The sequence below is a fragment of the Manis pentadactyla genome, chromosome 4 (genome assembly GCF_030020395.1).
Source record: "Manis pentadactyla isolate mManPen7 chromosome 4, mManPen7.hap1, whole genome shotgun sequence".
NCBI classification, from domain to species: domain Eukaryota; kingdom Metazoa; phylum Chordata; class Mammalia; order Pholidota; family Manidae; genus Manis; species Manis pentadactyla.
This window is the reverse complement of record NC_080022.1, coordinates 185,367,968-185,395,818: the sequence shown is the minus strand read 5'-3', so window position 1 is coordinate 185,395,818 and position 27,851 is coordinate 185,367,968. Positions and strand designations below refer to the sequence as shown.

General features: G+C 50.4%; 3 protein-coding genes and 2 non-coding genes across 14 annotated transcripts in view; 2 read left to right on the top strand and 3 right to left on the bottom strand.

Annotated features, from left to right (window-relative positions):
* Positions 1–1,110: 1,110 nt before the first annotated feature.
* Positions 1,111–16,540, top strand: ST6GALNAC2 (ST6 N-acetylgalactosaminide alpha-2,6-sialyltransferase 2). Of its 4 annotated transcripts, XM_036900287.2 has the most exons (10): positions 1,127–1,399; positions 5,093–5,153; positions 8,071–8,245; positions 8,884–9,052; positions 9,418–9,556; positions 10,930–11,033; positions 12,681–12,764; positions 14,029–14,128; positions 14,432–14,540; positions 15,175–15,355. In XM_036900287.2, the coding sequence occupies exons 1-9, from the start codon at positions 1,275–1,277 to the stop codon at positions 14,531–14,533; spliced, it is 1,059 nt and encodes a 352-aa protein (XP_036756182.2). In that variant the 5' UTR covers positions 1,127–1,274; the 3' UTR covers positions 14,534–14,540; positions 15,175–15,355. The 4 variants fall into 4 exon arrangements, with proteins under 4 accessions (XP_036756185.2, XP_036756182.2, XP_036756184.2 ...); XM_036900290.2 differs by lacking the exon at positions 12,681–12,764 and having other exon boundaries at positions 1,111–1,399; XM_036900286.2 differs by lacking the exon at positions 14,432–14,540 and having other exon boundaries at positions 1,147–1,399; positions 15,175–16,540.
* On the top strand, positions 11,040–12,587 carry LOC130683639 (uncharacterized; the record flags this gene model as incomplete). The annotated part of the gene is made up of 1 exon (XM_057501907.1): positions 11,040–12,587. A coding segment is annotated over exon 1 (753 nt), but the record flags the coding sequence as incomplete, so codon positions are not given.
* A 232-nt stretch (positions 16,541–16,772) lies between the features above and the next one.
* Positions 16,773–27,851, bottom strand: part of PRCD (photoreceptor disc component) — a 23,557-nt gene continuing 12,478 nt past the window's right edge. For 6 of the 7 annotated variants that reach the window (XR_008997465.1, XR_008997463.1, XR_008997464.1 and 3 more), the window contains 5 exons: positions 21,473–27,823; positions 21,062–21,285; positions 20,628–20,749; positions 19,032–19,211; positions 16,773–17,393 (listed from right to left, as the gene is read on the bottom strand). The gene's annotated coding sequence lies outside the window, so the exon portion shown is untranslated. The remainder of the gene's footprint in view (positions 17,394–19,031; positions 19,212–20,627; positions 20,750–21,061; positions 21,286–21,472; positions 27,824–27,851) is intronic. The other variant, XR_008997462.1, reaches the window with a different exon arrangement.
* On the bottom strand, positions 18,830–18,906 carry LOC118919914 (small nucleolar RNA R38). Its single transcript, XR_005027714.1, has one exon. It is a non-coding gene; the product is annotated as a small nucleolar RNA R38 (small nucleolar RNA).
* LOC118919915 (small nucleolar RNA R38) lies at positions 19,324–19,405 on the bottom strand. The gene has a single exon (XR_005027715.1). It is a non-coding gene; the product is annotated as a small nucleolar RNA R38 (small nucleolar RNA).

Sequence of the window (27,851 nt, the reverse complement as noted above, 5' to 3'; positions counted from 1 at the left end):
GAAGATGGAAAGTTGAAGAAAGTAATAGTTACCAATTCCCTTTCTCCATGAAGTAGGTGAGGCACTTGCAGACAGGAGGGTAGGCATGGGACTTGGGGGCTCAGAGAGAGGGTCTGATGCTTTATTAACCATTGAAGAAATGGGAGCAGGTGCTGAGCAAGTAGTATCTACAAGGATTTTGACAATTGAAAACCATAAAGATTGAAATAAAAGACTTGAAACCATTGATTCTAAGCAGTGCCTGTTAGCAGGCTAACAGCTCATTCTACTCAAGTCTTGCAGTAAAGGAAAGGGCTGTCCCTATGAATGCCCTCTGACCCTGACTTGGCCCACACCAGATGGGGCAAGAGAACTGAGCCTGATTGACCATCCCTGACCAGGGGTGCAGGCCCAGGAAGCTTTTCAGGAAGCCTTTCAATTGGACAGGCCCCTGTTGCTGCACCCAGACTTGCTCTGATACATGAAGAACAGGTGACATTAGGAAGTCCGTGTACCGGACCAGGTCCCTGTCATCCTTAAAGTTCGACAGTTTGGGGTCTGGGGTATTTCATAGGGTTTGGAGGTCTAAGACCCAGGACACTTCCGTCTCACCTACTACCACTCCCAGAGAAGGCTCTCCTACCAGAACAGGGGTGCCAGCTTCCCCGACCGCCCTGGTGATGCCAGAGGCCCTGCCAGACCTTTGGGGGTCTCTCTGCTGCTGAAATTTCCAGGTTGGCCTCAGCTTGAAAGAAGAACGCAATGCGACGGCGGGCCCTGGGCTGCCCTGTACAGTCACCACAGGAGAGATGAAGTCTCAGCTCCCCCACCCATCCGGTCCCGGGAGGCTCCCTACCTCAGCCCCTCCACCTCCTGCCCCGTCCGAGCTGTCCGGGTTTGCTCCGCCGCCCTCCCACCCCACCTCAGTTACCCTGGGGAGCCCGCCCTCACGTCGCCTGCACATCTGGAAGGACGCGAGGCTGGGCCCAGGCTGGAGCGCGGCAGCGCCGGCTGGCCGAGTGCCCCGGGCAGAGGGCAGCGCCAGGGAGGGGACAGGGGGTGCGGGCATCTCCGGGAGCCCGCGGGACAGTTCCGCCTCCGGACCCCCTGCGCAGCCCCAGGGTGCGGCGGCGGCGGCGGGTGGCGGGGCCGCGCCCCGGGGAGGCGCCGCGGGAGCAGAGGGAGGGCAGGGCCGGGCGGGGCAGGCGGCCGCCTCCAGGAGTGCAGCCCGGCCCAGCCCGGCCTCTCCTCTCCCCCCGGGACGGCGACGGACGGGGCGCCCGCGGCCGGGCTGCATGGGGCTCCCGCGCGGCCGGCTCTTCTGGCTGCTGCTCCTGCTCGCGGCCGCCTGCTCCGGGATCCTGCTCGCCCTGTACTCCTCGGCGGTGGAGCCGTACCCGGGGCCCCGCTCCAGAGCCAGGTAGGGGCTGCGGCGCGAGGCCAGCGGGAGGGGACGCGGGCTGCGGCCCTTCGTCCCCAGAGCCTCACCCCGGCGTTGGAGTCGCGCCCTCCGGCCCCACAGCCTCTGGAGGTCCGAGGGCGCCCCGGCGCCCTGCGCGCCCGCGGTCCGCTCCTCCCGCCTGGCGGGCCGGTCCCTCGGGCCCTGCGCAGAAACGCCTTCTAGCGTCAGGCTTGGCTGGGTCGCCGGAGTCAGATAATAGTCGGCAACTCGCCCTCGGTCACGTCACAGTTTTCAGACTCTACTTTCGGGGTAGGGACTCCAGTGTCCCAGTTCCAACTTTGCCGGGGTCTCCGGCCGGGCTATGACGGGCCGCCGTCCCGCCCCGCGCCGCCGCCCTGCCCGCGCCGGGCCCCGCGCCGGGCCCCGCTCCGGCCCCGCGGCTGCGCGCGCTTCATGCTGATAAGCGGCGCCCGAGCGCGGTCCGGCGCGGGGCGGGGTCCGCGGGAGCCGGGGCTGACTCCGCCGCGCTCAGGGCGAGTTGCCCTCGCCTGCGCCCCGCAACTCCCGCTCGCGCGGGCACCTTCGTTCGCAGGAGAAACCCGCGAGTCCGCCTTTGGGAGGTGATGGTTCCGGTTGAGTATTAAGGAAGCCTCGAAAGGATCGAGTTTTACCCCTGGAGGGCGGCCCCCGAGCTGTGCCCCCAGTCTGGTTTGGGAGGCCGCAAGGGGGCTCCCAGCATCGCGGAGCGGCCTGTAGGCCCAGCGTCCCATCCCCAGCGCGTTCCCACCTGCGCACCCCTCCCTAAACCTCGCTGCAGGCAGAATAGGATAAAAGGAAAATGAGCATCAGCTCTCCGCAAACAGGGTCAAACGACTCTGAAGTCGGCACAACAACCTGAAACAGGTTTGCACACTTTCAATGTGAAACGGATTAAGTCCAGTCCCTTTGGGACAAAGGGCTGTAGCAGGTGATGCCTGAAGGTACTAACCTCCTTGTAGTCAGAAATTGCAGGGGGAGCCTGACTGCGAAGGGTTGAAGGCATTAAGAAAAGGGATCCTTGTCAATTTCATGTAAGATGTTTTAAAATACATTTAAACATCCTTTCAAAGCATCTAATAAAACCTTAAATATGAGGTTTGTTGAACATCCCTTACACCTCAACATAGCTCTTTTTTAAAGATCTTTCATCTTTTAAAGATCTACTACAACCCAAGAACCTGTTCCTTTTCTTGTTGTTTGCGTGGTATTTACCCTGTAGCTAAACCCTATCCACTTCCTAAATATCAGGAAGTGGATATTTAATGCCCAGAGAAGCAGGGTGGGCGGCAGGATGTTCTGGGCGGGGAGAGCAGGCTGTGCGACCTCGCCAACTGCGGAGCAAAAACGGACTTGGCCGCAGTGGAGAGTCCAGGGCAGAAGGGCGCTGGGGCCGACTTGCCGCGCCTAAGGCGGGGGCTCTCATTGCACAGGAGAGTGGAATCCAGCCCGGGAATTTACCCGCGAAGACTCTGCGTCAGTGTTCTCAGGCATGGGGATTTCTAGCCTTACAAAAAAAAAATATTTTTTTATGGAGGAGGGGTTGAGAATACATATAGGACGCCAGTTGCCACGACTTTTCAGCATTAGTTTGTAAAAGAAAGGACATTTTAGGGTCAAGAATTCCTAAGAATATATCCAAGTTGAGTAGACCTAGTTTTACGAAAAACATACCACAGTAGTACATCACTGATCCAGGGGCTCGCTTTCCACGGTTTTACTTACCCCGCGGTCGGCCACAAACCGGAAACAGACGATGCTCCTTTTGACACATAGTCCTAAGGTCAGTAGTAGCCTGAGGCTAAGTCACAAGGCCGACCTCGTTCACCTCACTTCATCTTCTCACTTAGGCATTTTGTCATGTCACAGCGTAAGATGAGCCCAGTACAGTAAGATACTGATCGTTAATCTTACTGTGCCTAATTTAAAAATGGGCTATGATTTATTTCTATAAACTCATGTATATACATAAAAATATAATTATTACATATCCATATAAATGTATGATTATTATGAATATCATGTACATATTAAATTGTTTTATTTATTTATTACAGGTATATATGTATAGGAAAAAATAGTACATAGAGGGTTTAGCACTATCTGTGGTTTCAGGCTTACACTTAGGGGGTCTTGAGACATATCCCCTGAGAACTGGGGGGATTACTGTACATTGTGTTTATTTCTTTTTGGGCTGGTGAAACTTCCCAGAGGGACAGAGGTGGCCTGGTCCTCTCCCAACCCCTAGGCTCGGCAGGTGTCTAGAAGCCCTTGATTTCCTAAGAGGGAGGGGCTGGGAGGTATCATTGAGTGCTGAGGGGTGCTCTGGAGATGAGCAGGCCTCCCTGAGGCTGGGGGATGTTCAGCAGAACTGAACTGGGGGGACTCTCCATCACCTCCCTGGCAGCTTTCTCCCTCCTGCCTCTATTCTGCCCTGCTAAGTTCCTCCATTTGGTTCTCAAGCAAGGCAGCACATGGATCACCAGGGGTGGGCGCAGACCAATTGGATCAGAATCCTGGGGTGGGGCCTGGGCATGTGTGTTCTTCAAAGGCTTCCTGTGGGTGTTCACTGCTGCCTGGGCAGAGCACCAGACCCCAGTTTCTCCTCAAAGGGAGTCCTGCTGTGCTTCAATCAAGGAACTACAGGATTACTAGGTAGACAGGTGGCCAGACAGAGCAGGGAGGGAGGGATGGGGGAAGGGATCAACCCTGTTCTTCCTGGCCTGCCCCCACAAGGTCTGGCTGAAACCTGAAGGACGCAGGTCACAAGCTCCCGTGTGACTCAGCCGTCTCAGCACCTGGAAGCAAGTGACAAGAGGCCTTTGTTGCCCTTACAAACTGCCCACCCAAAATCCAGCCCACCTGTTCCCTTGTGGCTGCTGGGGAGAGGGCAGAAGTCTGGGACAAGCCTGACACCCTGAATGGGCAAGAGCCCCTATTCCTTCCTTTCTGTTTGCCCTGTGCCCTGAAAGGTGGGGGTGGGGCAGTAACAGCCCCTTACCTCCTTCTAGAGGGGCACTCTCACAACAAGGTCCTTTCCCTTCATCCTTGGGTAACAATAGCTAATGTAGAGCATACTTTTTGTATGAGATAATATAGATGTTCTGAACATCCCAACCATTGGCTATGTAGTATGATGATCAGTCATATCTCCGTGATTATCCCTACTGTACAGGCGCAGAGACTGAGATCCTGAGAAGGTCGGTAACTTCCCAAGATCATGGGTATGAACCTAGGGGGTCAGAGTGCAGGCTCATGCCCCTCACAAGAACCCACAGGCCAGAAGCCAGGAGTGGCAAGATGACCCACTCCAAGGAGAAAGGGGCCCAAGGTACCTGGGCCCCAATTCCTGTCTGTGGGAGAGCCCACAGATGGTTGGGATTTGAGGGTGCTGGAAAGCTTTCCTTGTCTACATTTTCATCATTTAACCAACCTATCACTGTTCCTATAAATTCCACACTTTTGCCGCTTACCACAAGGTTTCTTGAATCTGGGTTTATACAACTGGACAGAATATGATAATGTGATAGTATTTTTGTGTCTAAAGAGAGAGACATGGGCAAGATTCAGAACACAGAAACAGAAGGGTCAGAGGAATGACACCTTTAACCCTGACAGTCAGAAAGTTCCAAGGGGCAGGTAAGACCCCTGCTTTACTTCTGCCTTCTCCCCCAGGAACACCACATCACCTGAAGCATTCTTTCGATTCAAGACATCGAATTCTGGTGCAGGAAAGGTACAGTGATCAGCTATTCTGTGGCAGTTTTGAGTATCCTCAAATCAGTGGGGAGGAGGGGAAAAAGAAGAGCAAATGAAAACAGGAGCCTGCTGGGCAGGAGCGCCTTGGAGTCCCTCAAGCGTGAAGCATGGAGCGGAGCAGCCAGCCTACTGGGGCTTCTCAGACCTGGCCACCAGTGTTCCCTATACCACAGTAGCAGACAACTATGAATCAGAATGTACCCCAGCAGTATAGCCAGCTGCAAAGTTCTTGGAAGTCTTGTGATTTAACTTCCAAAGGCCTGTGAGTTTTATATTCTCCTTCTCAAAATGTCTTTTTACTACTGTAAAAGTCACATTTAAACTGCTCCCCATGGAGGAAACACCAAGCTCTGGGAAGATGCTCCACCTTTGTCTAGAGAATTTGAGAGCTTTCCAGACACTCCTCAGGAACTAACCGTCCCTGGGGACTGGGCTGAAGCATTGCCTCAAGCACTTTACCTGCATTCTCTCGCAGAGCCTCAAGGCGTCCCTGTTCGGTAGCTTTTACAGGTGACAAAAATGAGGCACGGAGGTCAAGAATCTTGCTCAGGGTCACTCAGGGAGAAGGGGTGGTACTGGGATTTGAGCCTTTGCTTTGACCCAGAGCCTGGCTCTGAACCACTGCTCAATGCCGTCTCCTACCCCCCTTCCCCGCCAATATGCTACAGCTGAGCAGGGTCATGATTGTGTCATTGTGGCTTAATTCGGGTTTAAGGGTTATTTTCAATGCCCAGGAAACCGAACTGAAACTTGCCAACTGAGGCCTCAGGAAGAAAGATTTCCCTGCATGCAAGACTCACGGACAGCTGAGCTGTTCAGAGACAGAGCATGTGACCCTGGGCAGGTGACAGGGACCCCTTCTTGAGAATAGTGGCTGGTGGACACTTGGCCAGAGGCTGAGGAGAGGCTTCAAGCATCTTATGGGTGCTTGGCCAGATCATCTTTATGTTTCCTGAAGTCCTTTCCACCTTGAGTTGCTTGAGCTCATTGACATATATCCCCACCTGGTTTTAAAAAAGACTTGAGGTGGCTGTTGGATACATATAATAAGACAAAACATAAAATGGAGTAAAATGAGTAAACAGGTAGAGAAAAAAAAAAGGTAGGAAAAAAAGACAATACCAGATAGGTACATGAAAAAGGTACCACAAGATATGAGACAGACTATATATCTGGCTCTGAGCTTCCTGGTGGCTGCAGTGAAGAAGGACTTTCCCACCAGGTCCATGAGATAAAAGCCAGCCAGCTGCCCAAGTGAAACACAGCCTTTCCTGATGCTGAGACCTAAAGATTTTTATCTTGGAAAACATCCCTGTGATGAACTAAATAGTAATGAAACTAGTACAGTCCATTTTGCTCTAATGTGGGCTCTGAAAGTGTGAATTTTTTCCAACAAGACTGATAGCTTCAGAAACAATTTGAGTGTAACACAAATTCTGTTTGCTTATGAGTGATTTTTATCAGCAAGAACACTAAGTTAAACGCAGGAAACCACACCCAACCAAAGGTCGCCACAAAGGAATACAGAAAAGGCACACACATGCACATGTCAGATATCCACCCTGTTCTAACCCTTTCCAACACCTCACAATAACTCAAGAGCTGCTACCCTTTCAATGCCCACTTCCACAAGCAAACATTAAGTCTTTTCCAAGGTCAAATACCGTATTTTTAATAGTAACGTGTATATTTCCTAACCACTGAACGTGTATAAGGCTGTGCTTCCATCTTTATTAAGTTCCTCTTAGTTTCATGCATCACTGACAAAGCTTTTGAGTGTCTTGCCACTGATTCCGTTTTGCCAAGCGCCCTGAGGCTTTGACCGTAGTTTTGCATAGCGTTTGTTTTCAAACACCCGTATGTCACATTACAGCAGAAATGACTGTGTAGCTCTTTACTGCATTGTCTTTTGATCAAACTGCCGGCTTAATGAAAGAGACCCTTCCGTGGGAAGAGCGGCCCCACCTAGGCCAAAGCCGCGTGGGACTCTGACATTGCAGGCTGCAGGCAGATGGGCCTGGGGCCTAGGCGCTCAGTGCTTCACCTGCCCTGGAGGGCCCTGCGTGTGGAGGCACAGTACAATTTCCTCGGGCTGCTAGAATGATCACTCTGGCTGGTTTAAAACAAGAAATTGATTCTTCCACAGTTCTGGAGGCCAGAGGTTCAAAATGTAGGTGTCAGCAGGGCCTCACTCCCTCAAAATTTACAGGGGAGGATCCTTCCTGCCTCTTCGAGCTTCTGGTGGCTGGAAGGACACCCAGTCATTGAACTTAGGGCCCACTGTAATATAGTAGGACCTCATCTTAACTAATTTCAAAGTTAAGTCTTAACCAGCTGCAAAGTCTGTTTCCAATTAAGGTCACATTTTGAGGTTCTGGGCAGATGTGAATTTTGGAAGGACACAACTGGCACAAAATTTGGGGAGACAGAATTCCAGGTACCAACTGGAAGAGAGGTGATCGTTATCTTCTCGCAGCCGTTCCACATGCATCTTCCAGCAAGGGCTGCCAGAGGAGGATTTGGGTCCAGTCTGGGATTCCAAAAAGCTCAGGCCGGAACTCCTCTACTAGAGGGCAGGCGGGTCATCATACCCATTCTTGGAAAAATGCCCCCAAGGTTTCCAAGTGTGAGGCGAAGGAGTAGGAAGCCAGCGCTTGCAGGCCCCAGAGATGTGGCATCATGTGCCATCCTGGAGGGAAGGGGCTGGGCAGGGTGAACCCAGAAAGCTCTAGCCCCCACTGGGCTGCCACACAGGCCAGCTCAGCCTGCAAGTCTGGAGGGAGAAGGGCAGCTCTTCTCCCAACCCTCCCAGGGTCTGTGGGCTCCTGAGAAGGATCCCACCCCACCCCAGCCCCCAGCTACTGAGCCCAGCCCTGTTATCACCTCACCCACAGAGCTGGCCCTGCCCACGCCCTCTACATCTTGCCATCCAGCGGCACCACCACTTTCGGGACGTGTTCAATCTCTCCACTCCAGTGCTGCTGTCAGGGCCTCTCTTCACCCAGGACCTCTGGGACAGCCTGAGCCAGCACAAAGCCCCCTACGGCTGGCAGGGGCTCTCGCGCCAAGGTAACCTCACCCAGACCTCTGGCCTTGGCTGGCCCTTCCTTCTGCTTTGGTCCTGGTGCGGCCAGGCCTCCCTGCCCTCCCAGCACTGGTGGAGGCCCCCCACCTACCCATACCCCTTTCCTCCCAGGGCTGGCCACCAGCTGCACTGCACTCCTGCCTCCCCTCCCTGCCCCTTCAGGCATCACAGGGCCAGCAGGGTGTGGCTGCCCACCCATCAGCTCTCAACATCCTCGAGTCTCCCTGGCATGAAAGATGCCAGGGTCTGCAGGTGGCAGAGGACAGGGGCTGTGGCTCACAGCCTGCTGATGGTTGCTAGTGTGGCAAACCGTCCATGTTAAATCTGCCCCTCCCCGCTCCCGTAGGCCTCAGATTATTTTATTTTGCATATACACAGTCTGGAGAGGACTAGTTATTCCAGTTCTTGAGGCGATCGCGGGCACTGTGAAACTCCCCTCCCCCTCCATCCTGTCGGTTCTCAGGGCCCCTCTGACATTTCACTCTCCTCCACCTCTGTGCCTCCTGGAGGGGCTGGGGCCATTGCTCAAGCAGGTGGGGTGGCAGCAACAGGCTTGGGAAGGCCCTGATGACCCCCCCCCCACAGCCCTCCTCACAGCCTCACACCTTGTCTGCACCCACAGCCATCACCTCCACCCTGAGCCTCCTGAACAGCTCTGAGAGCGCCCAGCTGTTTGCGGCTTCCAGGCCGCCACTTCGGGGCTGCATTCGGTGTGCGGTGGTGGGTAACGGAGGCATTCTGAATGGTTCCGGCCAGGGTTTGAACATCGATGCCCATGACTATGTGTTCAGGTATGCAGGGCAGGGGCCACGAGATGGGAGAGGAGCTGGGTGGAGTGGGTCCCCAGCCAGCCCCTAGTTGCTGGTGAGGGCGCTGGTCAGAGGTAGCGGGCAGACAGGCAAACACAAAGGCACGTGCACACACCCTGCACAGGGCCACATGCCAAGAGGACCTGGAAGATGCCAGGGCCAGACGTGCCATTTCACAGGGCATCTCTTGAGGTCTGGAGGAGTGGGGACGGGGCTGGCGACCTGGCGCTGGTGCTGCTCTGGGCAGAGGGAGTGGTCTGTAGAGCCATGGGGGCCGGTGTGGCGGATGCACGCGGAAACAGCAGGGCCGAACTGCAAGGAGGCTGACGGGCCTCCGTTCCGACCAGACTCAATGGTGCTGTGATGAAAGGCTTTGAGAATGATGTGGGTACCAAGATCTCCTTCTACGGTTTCACTGTGAATACGATGAAGAACTCCCTCATCTCCTACTGGAACCTCGGCTTCACCTCTGTGCCACAAGGACAGGTAGGCTATGATGGGCATGCCCTGTCGTTGACAGTCAGTGCCCTTGTTCCTGAAACCCCACGGTGAGGTCAGCCACAGGCTTCCCACGCCCCGGTGCAGTAGATGGAGAGGCACCAGGATGTGGGCTCGCATGGTAACACCATCGAGGAGTTGGGTGGGGCCTCCTCTGGAGTGGCTAATGCTTACCAAAAGCTTACAGGGTGCCAGGCACTTCACATGTGCCACATCAGCCCCATTTTACTGGTGATACTAAGGGCAAAATTTACCATCAGATCCCACGGAGCTCACACCACACACAGGTGAAGGGTATTTATTGAGATGCCTGATCATCACAGCAGCGCATTCCCAGATGGCAGTGTGTCCAAGGCCACCACCCAGCTAGTCATCAGAACCTAGGCCGCTCTGACTGGGGTGCTACAGTTGCTCCCATTCCCCCCCACCCCCCGGCTGTCCCAGAGTGGTGATGTGCACGACCCGAGGCCCCACAGCAGCCGTGCTGGAGGCTGGGCTTCACAGAGGCAACCACAGGCCCATCACAGGTAGGGGCAGGGGAGCTGGAACCTGAGCCCATCCACTGCCTCCAGGCTCATCCGGCCACACCCAGTTCCCCTCAAGGGCCACATGTGCCACGTGCAGGAGATCCCCGGATAAGGGGTTCCGTGGTTGTGGTGCTCAAGAGGACTGGGTTGTTTCCATGCTTTTTCCTGACCAGCAGTGCCAGGTATCACACCAGACCCTCTTAGTTCACGATACACAATATGCGATGGCTTGGTTTCTGGTGTGGCCATGGGACCTGTATGAGTTCCCTCTTGCTATATAACAAAAAGACCCCAAAACTTAGTAATGTTAAACAATAAGCATTTATTTATTATCTGATAGTTTCAGGTGACCAGGAATTTGGGAGCTGCTTGCCAGGGAGGGTGGTTCTGGCTCAGGGTTTCTTAGGTGGTTGGGGTCAGGATGGGAGGGCCTGCAGTCACCACAAGTCTCAACGGGCAGGAGTCAAGATGGTTCCTCCACAGGCCTTTGCACAATGGCCCCTCTACAGGCCCCCCGAGTTCCTCATGACGCAGCAACTACCCTCACCCACAGCAAGTGACCCCAGACACCAAGGAAGCTGCGGTGCCTTTCATGACCCTGTCTGCCAGGTTTCACAGTCACTTCTACTTCTATTCATTAGAAAAATTCTATCATTAGTCACTAAGTCCAGCCCATACTCAAAGGGATGACAAGCTTCACCTCTTGAGGGAGAGAGTTATCCAAGGCTTTGTGAACGTGCATTGAAACCACCACGGTACCTGCAATTAGGAATCAGGCAGGAGCTAGAAGTGGCCTCATACCCATCAGGACTCAACTGTCTGTTGCCCCTACAGGACCTGCGTTACATCTTCATCCCCTCAGACATCCGTGACTATGTGATGCTGAGGTCAGCCATTCTCGGTGAGCCCGTCCCAGAGGGCCCTGATAAAGGGGACAGGTGAGCAGCCATGTGGGGACAGGGCATGGTTAACCACGATGCAGTCATCTCCCCCTTGCCCCTGGGCCCACCTCCAGCTGGGAAGGTGGCTGAAGGCAGTGAGAAAATTCCCAGGAATTCAACAGTGCACTAGGAAAACCCAGGTCACCCTACTGGTCCTCAGGATCCTGGCAGGGAGAACTATAGGCTTGAGGGGCCATTTTTTTTAATGGAGCAGGCAGGTCTGGCTCCTTGGCTTTGGGCTGCTGTCTCCATAACCAGCCAAGCCACCCAGCTGGGCTTGCTGTCCTGTTGAGCCCACTGTGTCTGGACACCAAGAGCGGGGGCCAGTATCCATGCCACTCATCCTGGTGGGCACCCTCCCAGGCCTGTGCTCATGAAATGAGAGAGCAGGCGACGTGGGCCCGAGTCCTGAGAAGTGGGAACAAAGGGCACTCTTGTTTGTTCTTCCCCACCTTCCTGGGCAGCAGGCCTGTGTCCCGTGCTTTTGAACCACTGAACCTTCTCCCTGTGGTGCTGAGATAATTTCCTGTCCCTGAGATCTGGTCCGTAGCAAACCGCCACCAGCTCTCCTATCTCAGTGCTCCCAAGACATCTCAACCACTCTGGAGAGAAGCCTCTGTGGTGGGCCTCAGGGGTTAAGGTCTCAGAGGCCACTGGCCCCACCCCTGCCTGTGATGACCCAACAATCACTTAGGCTGCTGCAGGTGCTGCTGAGGGTGGGCTTTGTGATGCAGGCAGCGCTGGGCTCCTGAGGGGGTGGGCTCAGAGACACCAGGCAGATAAGCCTTCCTGCCACCAATGAGCTCCCCCTCCCATTCCCGGACTCCATCCCCTACCCAGTCCCCTATACAGTCCCCTACCCAGTCCCAGTCTGACGAGATCCAGCAGCCCCCCTCCAGCTCTGGTGGCTCGGCCCCTTCCCCCTCCCCGAGCCAGGGGCCCTCCTCCCCCGCCCCCTCTCAGCACCCCACCCCAAATGCCTCACAGCCCTCTTCCCCCCGGGCTTCCTCCCTGACCCCCAGCCCTCACATCCAGCATGTGCCGCGCAGATCTGCCCAGGCCACTCCTCCCACCTCCAAATCGGGCTTAAAATTCGTTTCTCGAAACGCTTCCCAAACTCCCCCTGTGCCTCTCACCAAGTCCCCCTCCTACATCGGACCCACGAGGGGCATCCCTTCCTACATCGCCCCATACGTGCCCCGCATCCTGAAGGAGCCCCCCTTCTTCCAGCCCCCTACATCACCTCTCCCCCAGAGCCAGTGCTTCCCCCGCACCTCCCCCTGCCCAGCCCACCAGCGCCCAGTTCCCCCGGACTCTCTCTACTTTCCTCTCCTCCCACCCCCTCCCCACCACCCCCGGGTCACCTGCTCCTACCCGACCCCTCCTGCTCTGTTCACGCCCCCCTCCTCGCTCACCTACACCCCACCCACCGAGGTCCTGGTGAGCGGGAAGCCGCATGTGGTCCCCACCTTGCTGCCGGCCACCTTCTACACCCCCTTCTCCCGCCACTACGCCCAGCCCCGTCCCTGCCGGCCGGCCCAGCACCGCCGCCCCGGGGCTTCCCCCTTCTCCTCGTTCCCTCAAGTACAACACGAAGGCACAGGCGGCTCTGTCCGCTCTGGTCACCTCTTCCGTGGGTCCTAGGCCTCAGACCTATTTTGGACCAGAAGCCTCTGCCAGTAAATTCAAGCTTCTACATCCAGACTTCGTCAGCTACCTGACAGAGAGGTAAGTGGGAGGCCGGGAAGAACAGCTCCCCTGCTACACCCACCCACACCTGCCCCACACATTGTGACCAATAGCAGAGCCAGCCTGCAGTGAGCACCACGTCTGGGGCCAGGCACCTTATGCTGCCTGATTTACTACTTTTAACTGGATGGAGGTGCTATTCCATTAGGGTAAACGGGCAAATGGACAGCAGGGGAGAACTCAGGTTTAGTTACTGGGGGTATTTACCAAGGCATAGACTGTGTATGGGGATATCACAAGGCACAGGTCTGACAGGCTGTAGAAGCATGGCCATCACCTTTAGGCCCAACACAGCAGCCCAAGGTGGGCACAGGAGAGGCCTAGTCACATGTCCTTCCTACCCATGGTTCTCCATGGGGGTGGGGAGGGGTGGTTCATTTGTTCCTGTTTGGAGACATTTTGGTTGTCTCTAAGCAAGTCCAAGTGCACTAGTGGGCAGAGGCCAGGGATGCTTAAGTCTTACAATGCATGGGGACCACCCCCTAACACAGAGAATTACCTGGCCCACAACATCAGCAGCGCCACAGCTGAGCAGCCCTGCTGTACCTACCCCACAAAGGCTAGCATCCCAAGAGGGCACAGGTGAAGGGTGGCAAGTGGGCCTCGGAAAGCAGACCTGACACGGAGCAGCTACGGCCCCTTTCAACAGAGGAAGGTACCAGGCTCAGAGGCCAGCTTAGATGTGAATCCCGGGCTGAGGTCAGTACTGTGATCATACTGTGGCCTCACTTTTGGACTGTCTTCCAGTACATGTGCCCACGCACACACATGAACCATCTAACCAGTGACTCCAGCCACAGGACCCAGGCACTCCTGCCCCTCACACATGATTCCTGCTTGGCCAAAGTCTGGTGACAGAAACTTTGGTCTCAGGCTAAATAAAACAGGCATTGTGGTAACACAGTAGCCCAAGGGCAAAGGCAGGGTGCTGCAGACAAGAAGGTACGTTCACCCGGGTCAAGGCTTCCAGCAAGCAGAAGGGGGAAGGATCTCCCCTGCGGCTCTGGATGGCCTGTTCCTCTTCACCCCATTCCCATTCCCTAAGGTATTATGTCAACCAAAGCTTCTTGCATTTAGTTTATTTGGGTTTTTCCCCTAAATCAGAAATGGACTGGGGTAGAAGGTGGAAGTTTTTAAAGTTTTCCAACTTGTTTGAATTGGCAGTTTAAAGTGTAATGGCACAAGCTTCAAGCTACTATTCAAGACCTCACTGTCGAGTTTTAATGCTGCTTTTTGCTTCCAGGTTTTTGAAATCAAAGTTGATTAACACAAATTTTCGAGACCTATATATGCCTAGCACTGGGGCCCTCATGCTGCTAACAGCTTTGCATACCTGTGATCAGGTAAGAGGTCTTTCTTCTCCCAAACCCACAGGAGCAGAGTAGATGTGTGAATGCAACTCTGTGTGACTCGTGATGCTGTCAGCCTCCAAACCTGGGACTTGGGCCTCTATCCTGAGGGGCAAGGATTCCCCAGTACAGAGCAGCCTGGTCAGTAAGGGGCTGGAGAGGGGGCCACTGCTGACCTTCCTCCCCACCTACTATCCAAGGTCCTGTGAGGTCAGCCACTGGGCCAGCCCTGCCTTTCCTGCAGCAGCCACCTGCCCCACGTTGCCTTACACCCCCACCCCCGCCTTCCCTAGGCAGCTACTCTATGCAGTCTTTAAGGAGCACATTATCGAACTGCTCGTGAAAGCCAATCCTCTCAGCACAAGCGGACAGGGGCATTCTCTTATGAGGATTTTCTAAATCGGAGGTGGGCAGCAACCACGATGGGCAGCAACCACAATCAAAATCTTTGACATCACCACAGGACATGTGCCCAATGGGGTGCTGCCCATGAGCTGCACGAAAGCAGAATCTGAGAAGCAGTTTTAAAGGAAAGGCAGTGACCCAACACTAAAGTCAACACAAGAGCTGGAGGTCAAATGCCACCCATGACTCTGATGCTACACCTTTTCCCTACTTTAAAGTAGGAGTCCCCTGACCACAGCCACCATGAGGATAGGAAACAGGAAGTAATGGGCTTTTGCTTCTATCTTGAGCTTAACAATGAAGGTTATGGCTTTGGAGTCACAGACCTGAGTTTAGAACCCCACCCAGCCACTTACTAGCTGTCACTAAGGCTATCTAGTTGCCTCTCCGAGCATGTTTTCCCATTTGTAAAATGGTGATAATACCTACTCAAGATTGCTGTAAGGCTGGGGTGAGGAAATGTGTACAAAGAGCACAGAGCTGATGTTAGCACAGGCTTCTTGTCTGTCCACCCCTTCACACAGGGCACCCAAGGAGGTGGGCATACCTTTTAAATTCATGGCACCTCACACGCATTTGTCTGCACATAGTACCTCAATAAATGCCAACTCATGATAAATACTATCTTCATCCAGGTTAGTGCCTATGGATTTATCACAGAGAACTACTGGAAATTCTCGGACCACTATTTTGAGCGAGTAAAGCAGCCACTCATATTCTATGCAAACCACGATCTGCCCCTAGAAGCTACCTTGTGGAAGAACCTGCACGCGGCTGGCATTCTCCAGCTGTACCAGCGCTGACCCTGAAGCACCCAAGCCCTTTGCTCTGGCAGAACTGTGGCCCTCATCCCCTCAAACGGCCAAAGCTGCCTGTCAACCCTTAGGGGCTCCAACTCCCCTCAACCCACTCCTTCCCTCCAGATGACTACGAGGAGGATTTGTGGCTGTCACTGAAGCCTGTCCATTGTGGGACACCCCATCTTCTCCATGGCCCATTGAAGAAAATTCTTCTGTGTTTAAGATGGATATCCCAACCTTGGTCAAGGAAAAATGGACTGCTCTGCTGGGTGTTTCAAAACTGAAGAAAACACTCCCTAGATGAGATCATGACCTGTACCAGCGAAGGGCAGGTATACTTCCAAGCTAAGTATCTCAAAGCCAGCAGCTGGAACCGAGGGACTTCAGAAGTCCATGGAGAGACTCAAGACCCTTTGGTTAACTGACATCAAGCAGCAGAACAGGCAAGCACACTCCGCAGCCAAAATCCTCCCACTACCATGTCCAGTACAAACTCCAAAGCTAATTCAACTCAAGGACACAACCACTCTGTGAACATGACCAACTTCTGCCCGACAAAGTGGGAGCACAACAGGCAGAAGGTAATTTGAAACTTAACTGCATAAATGACAGTGACCATTTTGTTTGCATTGGGATAGTACACCACACAGGGTGGCTAGTGTGGCAGGAATGTTCTGGTATTTGATGGGTCAACTGCACAGAAGGATGCCTCTGAGGGAAGTCCTATCAGAGATGTATTACCTTGTCACCAAAAGGATGTCACCAGGTAATGAACCCTCAGCCTCACACCATGGCTTCAATTTGGACTTAGTTGATAGGCAGTTTCATCTTTGACAAGATTATATAGACTCTATTAGAAATGTAAGAAGTCTCAACCAACCAAGTCATCCTCATACAGCCCATAAGCCTGGGATTCAGTGTTCCAAGTAGTGTGGACTGGGCCACACAGTCTCATGTGCTACATCATACAAGAGAAAGGTGGGTGCCTCCACAGGCTGGCTGGCAAGAAGCTTCCCAGGGGAGCACCAGGGGAGCATCTATTAAGGTCGGTCTATTCATCAAGGCCCAGGACCTGGTCTCTGGTTCTGTGGTTTAGAAGGCTGATCCTGTTCAACATGATTAACAAGAGGGACGAACTCTGTCACCAGAATCAAAGTACTGCTATAGAAATTCAGAGGCAGGTGGTAAAAATGGACATTTGGCCTTTAATGGCTCAAGCAGTCACTTGAAACCATAGCCTTCTGCTGCCTGAGAGCAGGGTTTAGGCCAGGGGCTATGAGTGCATTGTTCAAGGCCTCTCAGTCACTCTACCTTGACAGCACCAAACTGTCCCTTGGTCTTGAGGACAGCAGTGTCCCAAGTTATGTTTCTCTGGATAGAATAACTGGTCTGGAGAGAACACTAAACATACAGTACTGTTCAACAATCGAAGCTAGTATCTTAAGTCATTTTTATTACCAATTGCCTTGGTAACCCAGCAGTGCTCTTACGGTCATTGCCCTGACACATTTTTATCTATAAAACTTCACTTTTATCTATCAAACAAAAAAGCCAGAAACACCTGACTGCATCCTGTGTAATTGTTAACCCCCATCATTATTCTCTGAAACTTTCACCTATGTAACAATGTGTTTAATCACAGAATAAAATGCTGTTTTTATGTAGGTCTCAATCTGAAATCCACCATGCTAGTATGTCAACTTTTTATTTTGATTTGTGCTTAAAAATTTAAGTCCAAGACAGTGACTTCAAAGGAAATCCACTTTTTCTAGGCTGATCATCTGCCTCCCCTTTGTCTCCCCAGTGCATGTACATGTTAATTATAATACTGCGATCCTGCCAATACATTAGTTATACCCCATCAACTGAATGAGGTTAGTTTTACCCTGATTTCACCAACGGCCAAAGACTGTTCAAGGATGAACTCACTATTGCTGACTATTCTGAAGTGTAAAGAATGCTTACTTGATCCTCCTTTGCAGGGTTAGTTCATAGGCACTAGCAGTCAGCAGCAGAGGCTGTGCGGATCCCGTCTGGCATCACTGCAAGATAACCTGTAAAACCGAAGGAGAATCACTTGATCAAACAGCCAACTAAGTGACACTAAACTAAAGTCTAAATTTAAAGAATACACTAACAGAAAAAAGGACCATCATAGAGGCACACACTCTAACCTATCTTTAGGCCTGTGTGCTGAAGGCATGCCGAGACAGTGCTCAGTGCGGGCTGGTGGGGTTCCCAGGTAACTCAGCACCGCAGCTCCTCTTCAGGAGAAAGCACTCTAAGGAAGAGTGTCTAAGTAGGAAAGACCAACCACGAAGCGCCAGGGGCTGCAATTATACTCAATGCCCCTCTGGGTATAAAACGTTTGAAGTCAAACCTAAAGGTCCACTGGGGTCCCACAACAGTCAAGTCTACTCAGAAGCAAACTATCACCCATGAAGCAGATTCCCACCCCCCCACTTTCAGGCTGTAAACTGCAAGGGTCCATTTTGAGGCTCATAAATCTCATCCCAAATATAGCTTTCTTGGTAACCAAACAAATATGTGACCTTAAACATAAACAGCCCACACATACCTCCCAATTTCAACAAAAAAGGCAGTCTGCCCAATTCAAACCCAGCATTCAAATGGGAACAAAGCCAGACACCCTCTGTGCCCACAACCACTTTGCTACTTTCTTGCTCACATGCCAGCCAGCCCTCTGCTGCCCAAGGAACAGCCCCACGCCAGTCATGCCATTCAGACAGGATCTGAGCCAACCCCAGAGGAACTCCCTGGTGTTGAACAAAGCACCTGGAAACCAAAGAGCTCTGCTAGTGCTGTGACCCCCCTTTCCTGAAGGGCACTATGTGATATAGAGACAAGAGGTCAGAATTAAGCATTCTCAATTCTACAGCTGGCATACATTTTACATTCCCGACTGTTTCAAAGAGTGCATTCATTTCCTTGAAATATGTGACAAGCACTCTTTCATTCCAGAGTAAGAGCATAAACCAAATAGGGGTTACTTTCCCATTTCTACCACCTCTTACAGCCTGTACCCTCAGAGCTTTTAATCAAGGGGCCCAGAACATGCAGGGGCCGCTACACCACTGGGTTCCAAGTTGCAGAGGGATGCACTAGACTGGGTCTCAGCAGGGGCCCTTTGGAATCTATTTAGTTTACTTCTTCCCTCATGTGATCTCTCAATCTTGACTTTGACAGTATGCTTTCCCTAAAAGGCAAAACTGCTTACATCTAGTGCCTAGGTGTTCCCAATGTCGTAAGCCTGACACAATGACAGTTCCTGCCATTTTAAAGACAGGGTCTATCCCGGCACAAAGTGTCTGAAAGCCGAGTATGGCATAGCTATTCTAGTCAGTGGAACGCTCGGACACTGCCGACCATTCCCTTCAGCCAGCCTACTGAAGGCCAGCAGCACGATGGGTATGCACTGCCAATTTAATCTTTATAAAACCTGACCTTTTAAAAGCACAGGGTCAAACCCTTAAGCCTCAGAATAGATTGTTTTCCCTCAGTTGAGATTTTCAGACAGGGATAACTAACCATCCATCATAGGCTTATGGGGCGCCTCAGGGACATTTATGATGGAAACAAAGCTCACAAACAGGAGAATTATTTCACTTGCTTCAGACGAAGCAGTTCAACTCTGTCTCACACACTACAAACATCTAACAAAGCAAACAAACCTTAGCATAACCCCAAGTCCAAGGCAGGGGAAGCAAAACAAATAGCCCACCCAAGCCTGTTCCCAACGTCTACTGCTTTCACGCATGAGAAAAACTGCACTTCAGGTCCAAGGTAGCTGCTACGGTGCCACCACTAGTGTCTTCTTCTGGAGAAGCCTTTCTTGGGGGCTGAGACAGCAGCTGGCAAAGAGAAATTGGGAAAAATCTAAGTACTCAAGACATACATAGGTAACTCTCAAGTAGCTCTCTCTTAAAACCAGGTCTGAATTTACCATGAAGCAAACTTGGGGAACTGAGTTTCAGACATCCATATTCCACACAAAGGCCTTTCTTTGCCTTCAGACAGGGATAACTTTGCATCATCACAGACTCAGCTCCCACCAACCTGCCAGCCCAGACCACTGACATTTACTTATAGCACACACAAACTCTTTCTTACCAAATCCTGCTTTACTTCCCTCATGAGATCTCTTATCTTGACCTTGAGAATATGCTTTCCCTGAAAGGCAAAACTGCTTACATCTAGTGCCTAGGTGTTCCCCGTGTCACTGACCTGACAGTGACAGTTCCTGCCACACTAAAGACAGGGTCTGTCCCGACACAAAATGTCTGATAGCCGAGTTTGGCACGGATATTCTAGTTGGTAAAATGCTCAGTGCCGACCATTCCCTTCAGCCAGCCTACTGAAGGCCAGCAACAGGGAGGGGATGCACTGCCAAGAGCAACACCACAACGAGGCTGTTTCCCCTCCACTCACCTACTTATAAAACAATCTGCAGAGCAGGCATGTGGCTTTTTTTTTCAATAGGGGGTTACATATCTGCCCTGAGCACTACTTAAAAACAGTACTGTAATCCTGCTGCAATAAAAAATCCCTGAACTAAAGGTAGATCAGATCATCTGATTCTTCCTACACCCCAGCTCCTGGGAGTGCCACACCTGACTGTTAGGCTCCACTCCAGGGCCACTCTCGTCCATGGTTGGAGGTGGGCTCCAGGGACATGTATTTTACAACTCCATAAGTGTTCCTAATGCATAGCTGAATTTGGAAAGCATTAACCTTGTTTTACAATTGAAGAAATAAAGCTCTGGTGCGGTTACCTGCTAACAGGCCAAGTCTAGAGCTCGGATCTTTCAAGTTAATTTAATACAGTTTCAGCGTCTGCTCCGACATTATGGGTATGTCACTGTCACAGAGGCTGTCTTGTGCACTGTGGGGTTAGCACCCTTCACCCCCAGTTGAGAACCACTGCTCTCATCTCAGTAACTAGTTATTCAATTTCATTTCAATAAAGCTGGGAGGAAACATCTTAATAATGATCCCCCCCCTCCAAAATCAACTGGCCATTATTTTTATGGTTCTTAGTTGTGTAACTTTGGGCAAGTGGACCTCTAAACCTCATTTTATTTACTCAGCAGCAGAGTGAAGAAAATACCTACCCACACAGGGTTTTAACAAATACTGTGTAAGACGGCTTGGCAAGGAGCCTAGCAATGAATTCCATACTAACATACCCCCATGTGACCAGCAAGAGAACCCTGGAAGGCCCACACATTCCCAAATCCTAACAGACCAATACAAAAAGGTATTCTAACCTAGGTACTTCTGTGAAATCTTCCCATTTATAGAAATTTCACCATGGAGATGCTTACACCACATGTCTCAAGATGATGGTTTTCAGGTGACTTTTTCAAAGCTCACGGTTAAGACCTTTAATCTGCAAGGGAAATATGGATAATGCACTTCATTCTAACAGAAACAACCTTAAGGTGTTTATTCTCAAGACTGGTGTTTAAAAAGCTGAGCCGCAGTGAGTCTTAACTCCTCACAAAAGATGTTCTTTCCTACAGGGATAACAACCATCTGCAAACGTTTCTAAATCCCAGCCAACCAAAATTAGTCTTCCATGTCTCACTTTCATCCCGGCAGGCAGCGGTAACCACTTTGATTTCAAACAGTGACACCTAGTGGCCCCAAATTACACCGTGGCAGGCTCCGCTCACTTCCCGGCTCTGGGTCCATTTCTTACCCTAACTGGATTTTGGAGTCAACCTGCAGTCGAGAGTACTGAACTTAAACTTCAGAATAAAGTGTGCGGCAGCCGTATGTGACAGGCCTTCACACCATCTCGGCTTTCTCACGTCTGATGACCACCCAGGCCCAGCCTATACCCATCCTTACTCACTGCAGGGTTCATTACTTTTCGAGTTCAACCTGCAAGCCTGCCTCACTGTCTCTGCAGATGTCGAAGGCCTGTGGGGAGGGAAAAAAATGAGCATGTAAGCTTCGTTGTGAAGTTATGGCTTTCTAAAGTCTACAATCCCACTAATTTCTATCTGCAGAATTAAATAAAAACAAAGAGAGGCCATCTTCAAGGCAGTGCAACAGGAAGTCAAACTTTCAGACGCTAACACTCTGGACGTGCATTCACGCCTCTCACCGTCCGTAGGCAGACCGGAGACCCGCGGGGTGGCTCCGCTCCGCATGCGGTGTGGCGCAGCGCTCGGGTCTGCGCAGGTGGCGAGACCTCCTCTCCCCAAGAAGGGGCCCTTCGACGACAAAGGTGGGCTTTAACTCCCTTCAATCATAAAAACTTGCGCCGATTTGCAAAGTGTTTTCCCTAGGATCTCAGCTAATCTCCCAACCACTCTGGGGAGGAAGGCCGATTTATCGTCGCCATTTCGACTCTGAGGAAAGGGAAGACAAGTGTACTCCTAGCGGCGTGTCAAGGAAGACCGCGTTCTCCTACCTCCGCAGCCTTACCACCGCCTAAGACTCGAGGCTGCTCGCCGCGCTTGGTCGGCAGCATAAACGCCATAACTACCAGCCACGAGGTTGGCTTCGGAAAGGAAGGGGGACTGCACCTGCGCACAGGCCTTCTCAAGAGTCTCGCCGCAGCTCTCGCGATATTAAGAAAAGGCTGATGGGAAATGTCGTCCGAACACCCGCTCCCGGGGGCGGGGCCGCATCCTCCGCGCAACTTTGGAGACGGGGGTAAGATGTTCCGCCACCAGGGACGGTAGAGAGCCCGGTGGGCGGTCTGTGAAGACTCATAGCAGTTAGAAAACGAAGGTGGACGGTCGCGTCGGTCACAGTCGTTTGTCTACTTGGGTGCAGTGACTGTCCTTGGCCGAAACTGGGGGTCGGGCGCAGAAAGTTCGAGGGGCCTCATGAGGGGAACGACTGAGGAAACTGAGGCCCGGCCGGATTCGTTCTTAGATGCTCTGTGGAGTTTACCGGGGACGGGGAGGGTTTTATCCGGCGTGGTCAGTTGCGTAAGTGAAGGGGAGGGAGATTCCCGGGGAATTGTTGGACGTCCCGCTCACTGCTTTAAAAGTTGGGGCGAGAGCGGTGAGGCCCGGGCGCGGGCGGCAGAGGGCGCCCGTGGCGGCGGGCCCGGGCCTGCCCCGAATTACCCTGAACCGGGGTGCGGGCCCCGCTGCACAAGTCCCCGAGGCCTTAATTCTGATAAGAAAAGAGGTGAAAGGAGAAGAGCAGAGAATAATGTAACACTCAGTGCTGCCTCTGCTATTTTTCATGCAACCTCACTGGCTTCGTTTTTGAAGTAACATTTAGGCCAAACAACGTCAGGGCCAGAATTTACACCTATTTGGAAATTATTTTAAATTTGTTAGGCCACAAAGCCTTTTATGCATTACCTTCTGCCCATTCTCATCAACCCTTTAGCAATGATCTCAGCGGCATTCGTATATGCTTAATATGTTGCAGGTGCTTATTTTCAAGTTACCACATTTATGTTTGCCTCCCTTGATTTGATTGTATGCTCCTTAAGGCAGGAGAAGTCTCTCAATTATTTTTTTACTTTTTCATTTCCTCACTGTGTCTAATTGGTATTCCACTGTCTCTGCCCATGGTGACTATTCAGTAAGAAATCATTGACTCGCTTAGCTCTAGCTTCTGTCTTGTGAAACTGGCCCTTAAGTTTCTCTATATTGCGCTTGAAGTCAAATTGTTTTGTATAAGACTGAGAGGAAGAATGGTTTCTCTCCCTGCAAACTTACGTTCCTTTCATTGCAGACTTACAGTAGGACCTCTTAAGGGTGGAATTTGCCCAAAGCTACTCGTGTGTAGGCAAGTGACCTGTTGCAGACAAAACAAGTGCTTCATAGCACTTCCTGTGTGCCCTCCACTCGAGTACTTCACAGACAGTACCTCATTTAAACTGGGCTACTGCACTGTGAAATGCATATCAGGACCCTCATTTTTCAGAATAGGAAATGGAAGCGCTAGTTAAGTAATTTGCCGAAATTCACACAGCTAGTAACTGGGGGAGTCAGGTTTAAACCAAGCCTGTAGAGTCCATGCTTTTACCACTAAGTTGTGATGCACCCTATTTATATGTAAATTGATCTTATGTATAAGGGCCTTGGATTGGTGGGGGAGGAGAGGAAAGGGGATTTCTGTGTGTTTGAAGGGGTGGTTAGGGATGAGATTAAGGGGGGACTGGGGGGCACCCTTTCCACGGTTTTGAGCCTGGTCTATAGCAGGAAGAGTGAAGCTGAGAGGCTGCAGGAGGTGATGCGTGAAAGCCTGTGCGGCTCTGGGCTGTAGCAGGGCTGTCTTGGGATGCAGACTAGTTGCCACTCAGTGTGGAGTGAGGGCCATTCTTCACAGCTTGAGAAGGGCCGCTGTGCCATAGGCCACAGTGTAGTTTTCATGCCTGACAGGGCACCTGGTGCAGCAACAGGCTCACAGCGGATGGAGCTGTCACTGGTTGCTGGGAGGTGGCCAAGAGGCTGGAGCAAAATGTAATTAGAGGTCTTGTGCCTGAGCACATGTCAGGTACACTGTTTAGGCAATCCAGAAATTACTAGCAAAAACTTCAGAGAGTGCATCCGAGTTCCTGAATGAGCAGGTAAGGGTTCAGAGCTGTTGATACTGAAGTGTTAATGTTGTGCTTTCATTTGCACTCATTGCTGGTGAAGTCTATAACTTTCGAGTTTTACACGGGATCGAATTATATAACCATTATTCAAAGCTAGTGTAGATCTATGTTTATTCGCAGGGAAGGAGTCACATGGTCTAGTGGTAAGTGACAGAAGTAGATCACAAGCTGAACAGGGCTGGAACCCTCAGTGCTGTTCAGGGACTTTGGCTCTGAGTGCCAAGCGGACAGCTAGTCAGCTGGCCTGCTGTGTTCAAATGGTCAGCTCACTGAGTTCTATTCACTAATATGATTTAAGATGTGGCATCTGAAACCCACATTAATAGAAAGCAGAGTCTTTGGAATACTGAGGTTAATTTTGTCCCCTGGAAAGAAATCTTTAATTTTAGTAATAAGAACTTGAAGCAGAGTAGGTATATTGCTGGAGGTTGACTGCTTACATCAGGAACAGTTCCAACAGCAGTTTCACCGATGTTCGTCTGTATGCAAGCACTATTGGTGGCCAGCCCCACAGCTGTTTTTCCTGCATCTTTCAAAGAGAACGGAATACTACTGGGCAGCTGTGTGCTTTAGAGGAGGCAAGCCCCTCCTCAGCCCTAAGGGGCAAATCTTGACTAGTTTGCTGAAGACCCATATGATAAATCTATTCCTTTTGCCAAGAGTTGTTTCAGAAAAGAGTATGTGATGCAATTCTGCCAAGTTTGGGATAGTTCTCTTGTTTTTAAAAATAACAGCATCTCTTCTGGCTTTAGGACATTGTGAAGTTGTGATGCTTGAGACTGTGGCAGCCATCTTGCACCCATGAGGCTTGTTTCAAAGCAAGAGCCTGAGGTCTGTGATCGCATGGTGGAAAGAGAGAACACGAGTCCTTGATGATGCTCTTGAACTGCTGAATAAGCAGTTCTGAAGCCCCCTTCCTTCAGACCTTTTGATTTGATTCAGAGACACAATTTTTACATTTTAATATTTCTCAATGTAGGCAGTATCTTACAAGCAATGACATCATAGTTACAATGAAATACAGAATGTGAGATTTGAAAAAGGAATCAATCTCCTCACTCTTTAAGCCATCTTAAATTGGGTGTTCAGTTAGAGTAAAAATCATCCTAAATGATATGACTGACATTGTTTACATCTTTGTTTTTTAAATAATAATTCTCTGAAAGAATGGGTCATGGCAAAATTAAGAAAGTGAACTGACATGTGCAACTTACCTTTCGAAACAATAACAGCTAATATATATTAAATGTCTATTCTGGGCCAGGCACTACTCTAAGCATCTCCGTTTTTAAACCACTTGATTGAGGTCAGGTAGACGTAGAAAAAGCTGTACTTATTTGCTGTGTACAACTTGATGAATCTAAGCACCTTTTCATGTACTAGCTCATTTGATTCTCACAACAGCCCTGTTATCATCCCCCAGTTTTGCAGCTGAGGAAGCCATAGTGTGGAAAGGTGAAAGTAATTAGTAAGTGGCAGCATTGGGATAGGAACTCAGACAATCTCAAAACCTGTTATCTTAACCACTGTGCTGGTCTCCTGAAAAAAATACACCACAGTGGAACATATTTTGCTTAACTCCAGGAATTATAATTTATCCAGCTAGAAAACCCATCATAAAAGTGTAGAGGATTTTTTTCCCTCCAATTTCACAGGACCGTGAGAGAATGCAACAAATACTGTTCAGCAAAAATCAGGGATCACTGAACATAATTTTAACTTTCTGGAGAAATATAACAATGTGTACCCTACTTATTGAAAATAGATGGCTTGGCATAGCAGTGGATTTTTTCCTGTGTTTACCAGTGGCACACATTTCACTTGCCTGCTCTGCAGACCTGTTGTCTCTCACAGAATTATTACTTAATGGATTATTTAAAAATTAGTGAATTTGAAGAATATGTAAATTCGGTTGACCTCCTCTGCTATTTTCTGGACATGTCTTCGCATTCCCAGAAACCCTGTCTTCTCACAACTATTGCATGGTCTTTGCTCAGGTTCTTTGTTCTCTTTGCCTTGAAATTTCTTTTCCCTCGTCTTCTTCTCCGCTTAGCAAATTCCAACTCATACTTCAATGACTCCTCTATGAAATCTTACCCGAAACACTGAGATAGTCCTCGAGCTCTTTCCTCGGTGTTCCTGTGGCAGGCTGGCTTGGTACATGCTCTGCAACCTGGCAGACCTGGAGTCAAGTCCCAGCGCTGCCGATTCTAGCTGAGTAGCCTTGGGCAAATGACTTCCCCCCTCTCTCTAAGCTTCATTTTCTTATCTGTAAAATGGGGATGATCATGAGCTTCTTAGAACTCTCAAGACTGTGCAGGCAAAGTACCTATCACAGACCTGGCACAAGAGAGGCACTCGATAAACTGGACTCTTGTTATTTGAACATACTTCATATAATACTCACTAGTTATAATTATTTGTTTTCATGTCTGGCTTTTCCACTAGACCATGAGCAAGACAAGGATCAGATTTTCATTCTTGTTTTTTTTTAACTTTTTAAGTCATCTTTATTTTGAGGTATAATTTACATACAATAAAATTCATCCATTTAAAATATACAGTTCAAAAGTCTAAGAATGGTATGCACATGTAACCACGGCACCAGTCGTGATTCAGTGCTTTCATCACCCCAAGAGTACCTCCATGCCCTTTCACAGTCTGTCTTCATATCTACCCCTGGCTCCAGGTGACTGCTGATCTGCTTTCTGTCACCACAGATTAGTTTTGACTGTTCTAGAAGTTCATATAAATGATTCATGCAGCAGGTACTCTTTCGTTTCTGGCTTTTCTCCATTACCCAGATTTATGGCTTACATCAGTAGTTCATTCCCTTTTCATAGCTGAATATTATTCCATTGTTATGAATATACCACAACTTGTCCACTCAACATATTGATAGACATTTTGGTTGTTTCCAGTTGGAGCTATTATTAATAAAGCTGCTGTGAACATTCTCATACAATTCTTTTTGTGGACATATGTTTCCTAACATGTAACTTCCTAAGAAACTGCCAAAGTGGTTTCCCAAGCAGTTGTGACACTATACTCCCCCGGCAGCACGTCACAGGCTTACAATGGCTCTACACCCTCACCAATACCTGTTAACGTCAGTCTTTAATTTTAACCATTCTGATGGCTGTGTAGTGGTATCTCAATGGGGTTTGGTTTGCATTTCCCTGATTTTGAGCATCTTTCTATGCATTATCAGCCTCTTGTATACTTTTTTTGTGAAATGTCCATTAAAACCCTTTTTTAAATTGGGCTATCTTACTGAATTGTAGAAGCTCTTTATATATTCTGGATATAGGAACTTTCTGAGATAGCTGTTTGGCAAATATTTTCTCCCAGTCTTCCAAAAATTATGATAAAATCAAATTTATCCATTTTTCTATTATGGTTAGCATTTTTTGTATTCTGTTGTAAGGACTTTTCTTTCTCTGATGAATCACCTTTGTTGTGTCTGTTTCTGGGTTCCATTGATCTGGGTGTAAATCCTTGGGAACACCACTGGACCACCGTAGTCTGCTGGGTTTCCCCACAGACACTGAGGCAGTCATGGGGTCACTGTCCTGTGTGCTCCCTCTTGTCACGTGTCTGTTTCTTATATTTTGCCCAGTTTTCTGGTTGGCTGGGGCAGGAGGTCTTAATTCATTTCTGTATCCGTAGTACCTGCCACACAAGCACTCCATGAAAGTTTGTTGAGTGGGTGAGTCTTTGTAAGCACCTCCAGACACAGTCCATTACAGTCTCTTTTGATTGGGACGATCTGTGGGGCCACAGAAGTCATCTTGTCCATCCCCTTCATTTTACTAGATCGTTTCCTGAGGGTAGTCGTTAGAAATTTATGTCCTCAGCACCAGCCCACCTGGGTTCAACACATGCCTATTAAATGAGAAAACAAAGGCCCAGA

Excerpts from the sequence above, each read along its gene's own strand:
- ST6GALNAC2 (XM_036900286.2), top strand. The coding sequence starts at position 1,275 with ATGGGGCTCCCGCGCGGCCGGCTCTTCTGGCTGCTGCTCCTGCTCGCG. Across the intron at positions 1,400-5,092 it reads GGGCCCCGCTCCAGAGCCAG|GAACACCACATCACCTGAAG; the intron begins GTAGGGGCTGCG and ends CTTCTCCCCCAG. Across the intron at positions 14,129-15,174 it reads CTTTGCATACCTGTGATCAG|GTTAGTGCCTATGGATTTAT; the intron begins GTAAGAGGTCTT and ends ATCTTCATCCAG.